Source organism: Berghia stephanieae, chromosome 4 (assembly GCF_034508935.2).
Source record: "Berghia stephanieae isolate SIO BIC M18660-M18661 chromosome 4, UCSD_Bste_1.3, whole genome shotgun sequence".
NCBI classification, from domain to species: domain Eukaryota; kingdom Metazoa; phylum Mollusca; class Gastropoda; order Nudibranchia; family Aeolidiidae; genus Berghia; species Berghia stephanieae.
In genome coordinates this window covers 34,090,258-34,100,332 of record NC_088363.1, presented here as the reverse complement: position 1 = coordinate 34,100,332, position 10,075 = coordinate 34,090,258, and the positions used below count along the sequence as shown (strand labels likewise).

Sequence of the window (10,075 nt, the reverse complement as noted above, 5' to 3'; positions counted from 1 at the left end):
AAAATAGATGAATAAAATTTAATAAAAGAAGCAAAATTATATATTTGGCCACACACGTAGCCATCTGGCAACTTGTTCGCGGTGACTGACGACACAAATCCTCGCGTGTTTTTAAAAAAATTAAGGCATTGTTTCATTGTTATGTCATAGGGATAGTACATTAACTCTCTCTCTCTCTCTCAAATAAATACTAGAAATAACATAAGCCATGGTCTCACGGGACTGATTGATAATAATTTAGCAGACATTTTTAGTTTGATTTGTATGTGTTGTAGACACAAAATTACACTTCGGAAAAGTTCCAAATGATCAATATTATGTATATTTTAAAACAAAATTATATTTGACCCTAGCCATACAGCTCTAAAACTATACAAGTTAGAACTTTTCTGATGTCTTCACCATATTTTCTGATAATTTTGCCATAAAATTGCCAAGTTTTAATATCTTATTCCACGTATTAAGCGAGATACAGCCACAAACCAGAATAAAACGCAAGAAAAAGCGTCCCATATTTTCCGTATTTTTTTCTCTTTGTGAGTTATCCAAATAAATGACACATTTGAAACTGCATAACTTTGTTATATATTAATGGATTTCCAAAATTCAAAAAGATTTGTACTCAGTGGAGATAGGGCTTTGATTGAAGAGGAGTATTTCCTACAAAAATAGAAAACAAAAATTTTCATAGTCATTGCTACATTCTCTCACTGTACACAGGTGTAAAATTAGAACCTGGCCATTAACAGCAAAAAGAAATTGATATACCACCTCACAGGCATCAATCATGTTAAGTGTTGCTGTTGGCTTAGGACCCCGTGTACAGTGCTTTGACCACATTTAGTGGATACTGCGCTATTTAAATGCTCATGCTTACAAGAAAGTCTGTGACAGTAAAAAAATAATATTCAAACCCCCCCCCCCCTACCTATTCCCACCCCCTGGTCTGACTTACCTATTATTATTATTACTGTTTCCGCTTCCTGATCCTTGAGACATCTGGGCCTTTCCAGCCGGCTTTGGTTGAGACCGAAAAATTGCAGCTGCTCTGTAAACAACATAAATATAATGACTAATGATATATGTACATCTATCAAAATTGTAGTCAGGTTCTTCGGTATTTTAAAGTTCTGCAAATAAAACTTTTTCATGACACAAATATGTATGTGTGTGTATGTATGTATGTATGTATGTATGTATGTATGTGTATGTATGTGTATGTATATATATATATATATATATATATATATATATATATATATATATATATATATATATATATATATATATATATATAAAATTATAAAAACAAAAAACATGAAATAATAGTGCTCAAATTTATGATAAAAGGAGCTATTTATAAAATATTTCAAGTATAATTATGATCAACGTCTACAATATTGTTACATGCATTCGTTCTGATCAGACAATATAGGGAGCGAAATCAGAGGAGTCAGTGGAGCAGGCAATTAGATTCGTAATAACAAAAAATAAAAAATGTAGTATACAATAGCAAATAAAAACTTTGCGATGCAGTACTGTCAGATACTGGGTTCAAATCTAATCACCACAAGTTAATGTCTACCGGCAATCTTCATTACTTATACACGTGCGACTTTGTGGTCTAGTGGTATGACAACCACTATTGGATTGGTAGATCTCTGGGTCGAGTCCTGCTGTAGGCGGTAAAATTTAGTCCTTGGAAAAGACTTTCTTATCACACTCCCTCACCACATCCAGGTGTAAAATGAATACCAGGCTGATAATACGGTTGTCTTTAGAGAACAACTATTGTGAAAGTACCTGACTAGCATCATGTCCTGCCCGGCAAATTGAGCGCCTTAAAACTTTGATTTGGTTTTTGAGCTGTACTATAAGCGCTATTTATTATTATGGTCATTAAGTATTGCTGCTGGCTTCAAGCACATTTAGTATATTGGACTATATATGAGCTCGTTTACTTGTGTTTATATATCGTTTACACTCAAATTGGTGGGTGGAGAGAGAGAGAGAGAGAGAGAGAGAGAGAGAGAGAGAGAGAGACAGAGAGAGAGAGAGAGAGAGAGACTATAATAAAGCTATGACTGCAAATCTGACTCAGCCCCTGTAAGTGGAAATTTAAACAAAAAACAAACAATAATTACCCAGCACTGGACATAGCCCGTCCGGATCCTTGGAACCCTGCACAACTGTGATCTTGTTCATGGCGATGACGAAGGCAATAGTTGAGTTTGCATTTTTCACATTTCACCGGCACAAGCTGAAACAAGATTGGAAACAAAATAATAACAACAAAGCAATAACAACAACAATAATAATAATAATAATAATAATAATAATAACAACAACAATAATAATAATGATAATAATAGTAATAATAATAATGATAATAATAGTAATAATAATAATAATAATAATAATATTAATAATAATAATAATAATAATAATAATAATAATAATGGCAATAATAATAATGACAATAATAATAAGACTTGACTTGACTTAGATGCCTTTCGTGTCTCGACCGAAAGATCGGGTCGCCTTGGCTGTTTCCAGTATTTCCTGTGTGAGGTGTCTCCAATATTGCCGGTCCTCTGCTAGGGTTCTCAGATTTTCAAGGTCCCCTGCCGTTATGAGACTAATGCTTTGTCCAAGTGTTGTGAGGTTTTTGTTTAGGATCACAGGGAGTGTTGTGATCGGTCTTCCTCTGAAAAGGTTCCCGTGTTTTTGGAAGTATCCCGACATGGCTTGGTTTGCTGGTATGTTTTTGTCCCTGCGTAGTATGTGACCGAAAAGTTGCCATCGTTGTTGTAAAATGTCAAGGGAGATTGGTCTTTCTTTTGTGATCTTATAGAGTGATTCATTTGAGATCTTTTTGGGGTATTTGATGTCCAGTACCCTTCTTAGCTGTGTGCGATGGAAGGCATCCAGATGTTCTTCTTCGGATTTTGTCAACGCCCAAGTGCCGCAGTTATACAGAAGTACCGGTTTTACAAGAGCACGGTACAGTTTCAGTTTGGTTTTTCTCTTTATTTTGTCACCTCTAATCCATACATTGGTGAGTTTACTGAGTGCGGCGTTTGATAGCTGTTTTCTTCTTTGTACATCCTCGGTGTCTCCAATTAGTGAGCCGACTTTCTTTGTTCTTTTCCATTTCTCTTTGTTCCTCGATATTGTTGTAAATTCGGTTTTATTGGCATTGACTTGGAGGTTATATTTCATGAGGGTATTTTGTATGATGTCTATATTTGTTGGTGTTGATCCAATAAAATCGACATCATCTGCATAGGCGATTTCTCTAGGGATTGCATTCTCAATATGAGTCGTTGGTTTTGGAATGACTTTTCGAACTTCTTTCAGAGCGTGTTCTAAGTATATTGTGAACAGAATCGGGCTCAGACTATCTCCTTGGGGGGTCCCGATGTTACTTTCGAACTGCGTCTGTTTTGTGGCCCCGTATATCCTTGTGTTGCTGAGGAGAAATCGGATTATTCGGAGCTCGTCTTCGTCTACTATTTCTGTTAATATCTCCAAAAGTTTTCCTCTGTCGATCGTATCAAAGGCTGCGGACATATCGATTCCGGTTATTGTTATGGATATGTTTTCTTTGAGTGCCTTTGCTGCCAACCATTTATGTGTCCATACAACGTCCGATGTGCTTCGGTCTTGGCGAAACCCGCTTTGGCTATGTGATAGATATTTTTCTATTTTCGGTCTAATTCTGTTGAGGACAATAGTTGACAGTGTTTTTCTTATGGTATTCAGTAATGTTATTGGGCGCAGGTTGTTTACGGGTCCTTTCGTTTTTCCTGGTTTTTGTATTGTAATTAGGACACCGCTGTTTATGTCCCAGTCTTTGTGTGTTGAGAATGTTTTGTTCATTATGTTTGCAATGCTCAGATCCAGGGAGAGGGTACCGTATTTCAGCAATTCAGCGGGAATTTCATCTTCGCCTGGGGATCTGTTATTGTTTAGGCACTTTATGCTATTTCTAACTTCAGTTGTTGTGATGCGGTTGTTTAGGTCTCTAGGGTTTCCTGAGAAGGGCGATATTTGTGAGACTTGTTTGTGAAATTTCTGCAGGATACAAAACACGAAAGACTCGGAAGAAATAATAAACCTGAAAACGGAACGAAACAAAATACTGCATTCAATTCGATCACTTACAATAAAACACAGAAACGAGGAATTAGACAAAAAAGTGGAAGACATAGAAAAGTCCAAAAATAACGCATCGTCTATGTTCAAAGCGACGAAATCTCTGAACCGAAAACCATTCGAGAACCCAAAACTACAGGATAAATTTGGCAAACAGACAACAAATCCCAACGATATCCTTGACATTGTAACTGACCACTTCCAGCAGAATAATAATAAGAAGAAGAATATTAATAATAATAATAATAGTGATAATAATAATATTAATATATATATATATAATAATAATAATAATAACAATAATAATAATAATAATGACAATAATAATAATAATGATAATAGTAATGCTTTATTGCATCCCAAAAAGGAATTTTAAATGTGGATTGATTTTAAATGACCAGAGAAAAACAAAAGGAAGTAATCAAAAAAAAAAAAATCCGACCATTTAAGTATCATTACAGGATGGACAAAGGACTTTCAATTTCAGAGTTATAAGGCCCAAGTTATCAATTCCTCACTACCCATTCGACAGGACACATCACTAAATCACTGCAAAGTACTTTCCACAAGACCATTGTGAAATTATGCTTATGTCTTCATTGAAGAGATGAAAGCTATCTAACTTGGACATGAATGGTATACTTGAAACTATACAAAAATAATTAAAAAAAAAAAAAAGGTAACAACATTATTTGATATAAACTGTAAGCGCTTAACTCACCTCTTTTTGTTTGCAGCCTTTCTTTGAACATTTGTTGCTGTAAACCTTAAATGACATATGACAAAAATACAACAGGTTATAATTGATATAAAAGGGAAGTGAAATCGGACAAAGAAATAAGTTCATACAAACTTTTCATTGAAACACACAAAGTGTTTGATGTCAAAATGTAAATAATCATAAATCTTTTAAACAATCATGATAAGACAGAGGACGACTTTTAAAGACTTTTCTTTTTTTTTATATCGGGTTATAAAAACAAGTTTTAACTTAAGATTTTCACTAGCTTTCAAGTGAAAATCTTAAATAGAAACAAGAATTTATAACCTAATAAAAGTGATTTAATCTTATTATTACATCCCTAATCATCCAAAATCATTAATAAAAAATGGAAGACTAAAGTAGAAACAAGAAGGCAAAACAACTGAAATGAATTGAAATAATATCAACTAGAATATTTCTACTCCCGTCTGCTTCTAGTTCGACTTGACCTCATGAGCGTGGGTCATGATGCATTATAAGACAAACATGATCTGATGTGCACAACTATTAAAACAGACTTGGAGCTGGCAACGGGTAAAGTGGGATTTTTAAAATTTCAATCTTTAATCATGTAAAAAAAAAAAAAAAGAACAAAAAATATCATAAGTTCCATACAACAAAAGCAAAAACAAGTATAACAAATAAATTTCAAAAAAGAAAAGCAAAAGAAAAGAACAGAAATAAAATATAGTTTAACCTGCCTGTGCGCTATGCGGTCTAGTGGTATGACACTCACTTTCAGAGTGGAAGGTCCTGGGTTTCGAGCCTCGCTCGGCGCATAATTGAGTCCTTGGAAAAGGCTCTTTACTCACATTCTCTCACCAGACTCAGGTGTAAAATGAGTACCTGACCTTGAACAGCATTGTCTCTGTTGGAAAAAGTTGTAATATCGCCCAACAGGCGTCATGTTTCGTTCTACATGTTACGTGTTGCTGTTGGTCAAGGGACCCCTTGTAAAGCACTTTGAGCACCTTTAGTAGACATTGCGCTATATTATAAAAGCTCAATTATTTACCTTTCTCCTTGATTTAGCGGGATCAGACTGGCAATCAGATTCAATATGGCGGCCTACAACGATATCAGGTGATTCTCCCTTTCTGACAGGGCAAGGCAAGTTACACAGGGGGCACACTGGAATTTGATTGTCCTGAGAACCAAATATATTCATATTAATAGACAAGCCATAAGTTTTTTACTTAGCAATAAACAAAAGTAGCCTAAGAGCATATGGGACAATACAGCATGAGTTAAAATAATGTGCTTGTTTGTTTGTTATTAAGGGTTTCTCAGCACTTGTGACACATTTAGTCATTTAAGTAATTTGAGCACCAGTAAAAAGGAAGACAATGAGAGAGTCAAATATTCTGGATTTACAATTGAAAGCTCACGAGAAAAAGTAAGACAACAAGGGAATGGCTCAAATAGGGAAACAATTGTAGATTCCAAGAGCAAACTGTCAGTGTCCTTAGTTTGGGATCACCAGACACAAAGTACATAATCCCACTTAGAGGATTACAGTCAAATGTTTACAAACCATTATATATTTGAAACAATCAGTAAATAGCAGAGAGATGATTTACAAGGTAAAAAATATCAACACGGCTATGTGGTCCAGCGGTATGACACTCGCTTTCAGATCGGAAGGTCCTGGGTTCGAGCCTCGCGCTCAGCGCATAGTTGAGTCCTTGGAAAAGGCTCTTTACTCACATTCTCTCATCGTACTCAGGAGTAAAATGAATACCTGGCCGTTAACAGCGTTGTCTTTGTCCGAAAAATTGTAATATACGGCATCATGTCCCGTCTTACATGTTAAATGTTGCTGTTGACCAGGGACCCCTATATAAAGCTCAATTATTTTATCTTTTAAAGCTCAACTCACTAAAACTATAACTATACAATTTGACTGTTTCCCTCACAGTCAATGAGGAGCAGGACTTGGTTCAAACCAAGCAATCCCATTCCAGAACAAAAACAGATAAAACGGGATAGAAGACACAGCAAGAGCAACCTGCCCATCAAGGGAGGTAAAAAGACCCCATCCCATTATAATACGTTTCTGATGATTTTGAAATGAACTACAACAGTTGCTGGCTATTCTTTAAGGAATTGGCCTACCGTGGACTTGAAAAAAGAAGAAAAAAATTTCCATCAGAACTCATTTAATCCAGCTGCCCATCCAATTTATTAAACAGACAAATCTGCTTCACTCACACGTTTGATATTCTATTAATTGAATAATTCTGCACCTAAAACGATAATAAAATACTAAGCAAAAAAATAATTAATTAAATAACGCATCACTTTTTCATCATGTGTAGCGTTTTTCCACGAAGCAATTTAATTAAAATAATACAACAGATTAAAATTACAGTCAATTCTCTTTCCACTGATAGATGATATGCCAACCTATGGTTTGCCTTGGTTGACAAGTGAGAACTGATGTCATGTTTGCATTACTAGGAAACGCATTATGTTGAACGGACGCCTCGATTGTCTGATGAACAGAGAAACCAGGCAATTGGATTTCACGTTGCTGAATGGTCAACTCACAGAAAAGGCTCTCATTTTGGCTGCACCAATTCCACTATTGTCCGCCTTATTCTAAGGAACAACAAAATGGGAAAGGTTTCTGACTTACCAGAGGAGGGTGGACAAAGAAAAACTACCTAAGCTGATGACAACAATTTTCATGACGAACAATACCATGAAAATCCATTCACTCCAACGAGAATTGTGGCAAGGTTTATAATGCCGGAGGCCTTTTATGTTGGTCATATATTGACTGTCCAAACACCATCATCTTTGTCTGGACTGGCAGTGGTGCACCGAGGGTGGTTTCGAATCACGCGTAAAAGTTCTTAGTGTGTAGTGAGTGATCTGAACATGCTTTTTCTTTCTATAGGATACATCAAAGCTTTGCTAACCTTGGCACATCATATATCAGTAGGGAGAGAATTGACTGTAAATTTAATCTGCCTCGAGTTAAAACACTACAGACCATCATAAAAAGGTGATGCATTATTTTTTTTTGCTTTTATAAAGTATATTTCAAAAATGTCTTAGAAAATTATAAGAGAAACTACTCACCTTTCTATAGGACTCTGTACAGTTGTGTGAGGCATATACAATATGGTCACCGCTGGAAGATGGAAAATAAAAAAGAGCTTTTATGTCTAAAATACTTTCTAACATTGATAGCTGACCTAAATTTAAAGTGACCTTTTGTTGATAATTTTATGGTAAGAAATAATAAAATCTTAAAATTTAAAAGTAATAAAAACATTACATGAAACTCTCTCTATACTTACCAAAATATTTTGCTGCATGCATCACATTTCATTGGTAAAAAATCTGAGGAAGGAAACGTACACATGACGTTCAATTTATGTTGATAAAGGCAAAAAAATTATAAATCCTAAAAATCGTAACAAACCCACTAGGCCATTTATATCAGCTCTTTGCTGGCGCGCCAAATGGATTTTTACCAAAGTACCTATAGAGTCAGACATCCATTGCCATTACACAGAAGAGGAAGATATCAAAATTGAAATTTTACATGGACTTGTTGACTGTTGACCTCGGGTTAGGTTAAGTTTGAGGGCCTACCCCACTCTAGACAGTAAGAAAAATAAGCATGGCAATAGTGGCTCGTTAGTTATTGTTGTAGAGAAACAAAGTTATAATTTTATAAAATGTCTTGGATGTTGATGAGTTGAAGAAGATGTCAACAATTCACTACTTCTTACTAACATCCAGTTCCAACGTCAACGTTATCATAAACAAAATGTAGCACATATAAATATAAATAAATATAAAACTACGAGTATAGGAACGAATCGTTATTATGGTTATAGAAATAGGATTGCCTGAGACATGATGGTAACAACAAAACAGACAAAACCACTGACACACAATGACAACTGCTCTATGAATATGAACTCTGGCTTCTCACACACTCACACTACACTCACAGTCAGAGCAGACTCCAACAATTATTATCAGTATCGGTTCCAACTTGATAGTAGTTAGTAGCTTTGTTGTTCTTGTCGTTCTATAAAAATACATATCAACGAAGGAAATCAATTCTGATATATCCCTGAACGTCCAAATCGGATGGGATAACATCAAGAGAACTTTGGAGTAGGCTATTTGGTTGCCTCAGTTCAGGATGATTAAAAAAAAAAAATCTGAATTCAAAACACAAGAAGCCAACTTACCAAGCTGTTTGCACGATCGTTCATCACAATGCTTGCCCAAATGTGGGAATTCCATACTTCTGAATCACAATAATAAATTAACTATTGATACCTCTACAGAGAATGATAAATTTGGACAATCGAGGAGTTGGGTTAAATCTAAACAAGCAAAATTGATATCGATTTTGACTGGGGTTTATGAAGTGAATCAATGAATGGAATGATGACAATGACGAACACTTTTATCCATGTAATAACAATAACATTAAAAACTAGTTCTCGGCATAGAAACGAACCAACTATTCATACTTCTGAAACGGCAAGTATAAAAAGCTGGAAGACATAAACTGTATTTATATAATTCATACGTATTAGCGAGTACAATCAGTAATTTATCTTTTAAAATATGCAGAAGCGAAAATTTCCCATATATTAAGACTTTATTTTTAAAGTTTGTTCTCTGACTACATTGTAGCATACTTTGTATTGGAAAAGCCTGATACTATTATTAGAAAATTTATTCTCGGTTCTGGAAGAAAACACCAGAATCGTGATAAAGCAAATTTTAATTTTTAAATAGGAAGTGGTTATTCAGTATCAGATACTGAATAGTGCTTTGCCACTATTCAGTATCCATAAGGAACTCTTTTTTATAGAGAGAGTGAAAAGTGCGACAATCTCGGTTGAACTGCTGACCTACTTCCAGATTGAACACGTGCAGTAACTGACAGCCCGATTCAAAGTTGTAAAAATATTTTGATCGAAATTTTTTAATTTCTGCTATCGTGCAATTAACATAGTTCAAAATATCAAAATAAGAGAGGCAGTCAAATACATTTTTTAATGTCTGAATAGACATGATTAAATGTCTCTTAAAATTCAGTGACACCATGGCATGGTGGATTTAAACTGTTTGGCTCTGAGCTTAAGGTTCGAGAGTTCAAATCCCGGTAAGGGT

General features: G+C 35.0%; 1 protein-coding gene across 4 annotated transcripts in view; it reads right to left on the bottom strand.

The window, feature by feature from the left end:
- The window catches only part of LOC144970465 (AN1-type zinc finger protein 2A-like), a 24,978-nt gene extending 15,600 nt beyond the window's left edge, over positions 1 to 9,378 (bottom strand). For 2 of the 4 annotated variants that reach the window (XR_013644964.1, XM_078910140.1), the window contains exons 1-7: positions 9,139 to 9,378; positions 8,230 to 8,272; positions 8,009 to 8,060; positions 5,937 to 6,068; positions 4,880 to 4,924; positions 2,145 to 2,260; positions 956 to 1,048 (exon numbers count right to left, since the gene is read on the bottom strand). Coding sequence is in view for 2 of the 4 variants with exons in the window: in XM_078910140.1 (XP_078766266.1) it covers positions 956 to 1,048; positions 2,145 to 2,260; positions 4,880 to 4,924; positions 5,937 to 6,068; positions 8,009 to 8,060; positions 8,230 to 8,272; positions 9,139 to 9,193 (536 nt within the window). In the remaining 2 variants the exon portion in view is untranslated. The remainder of the gene's footprint in view (positions 1 to 955; positions 1,049 to 2,144; positions 2,261 to 4,879; positions 4,925 to 5,936; positions 6,069 to 8,008; positions 8,061 to 8,229; positions 8,273 to 9,138) is intronic. The other 2 variants (XR_013644963.1, XM_078910138.1) reach the window with 1 other exon arrangement.
- Positions 9,379 to 10,075: the final 697 nt, after the last annotated feature.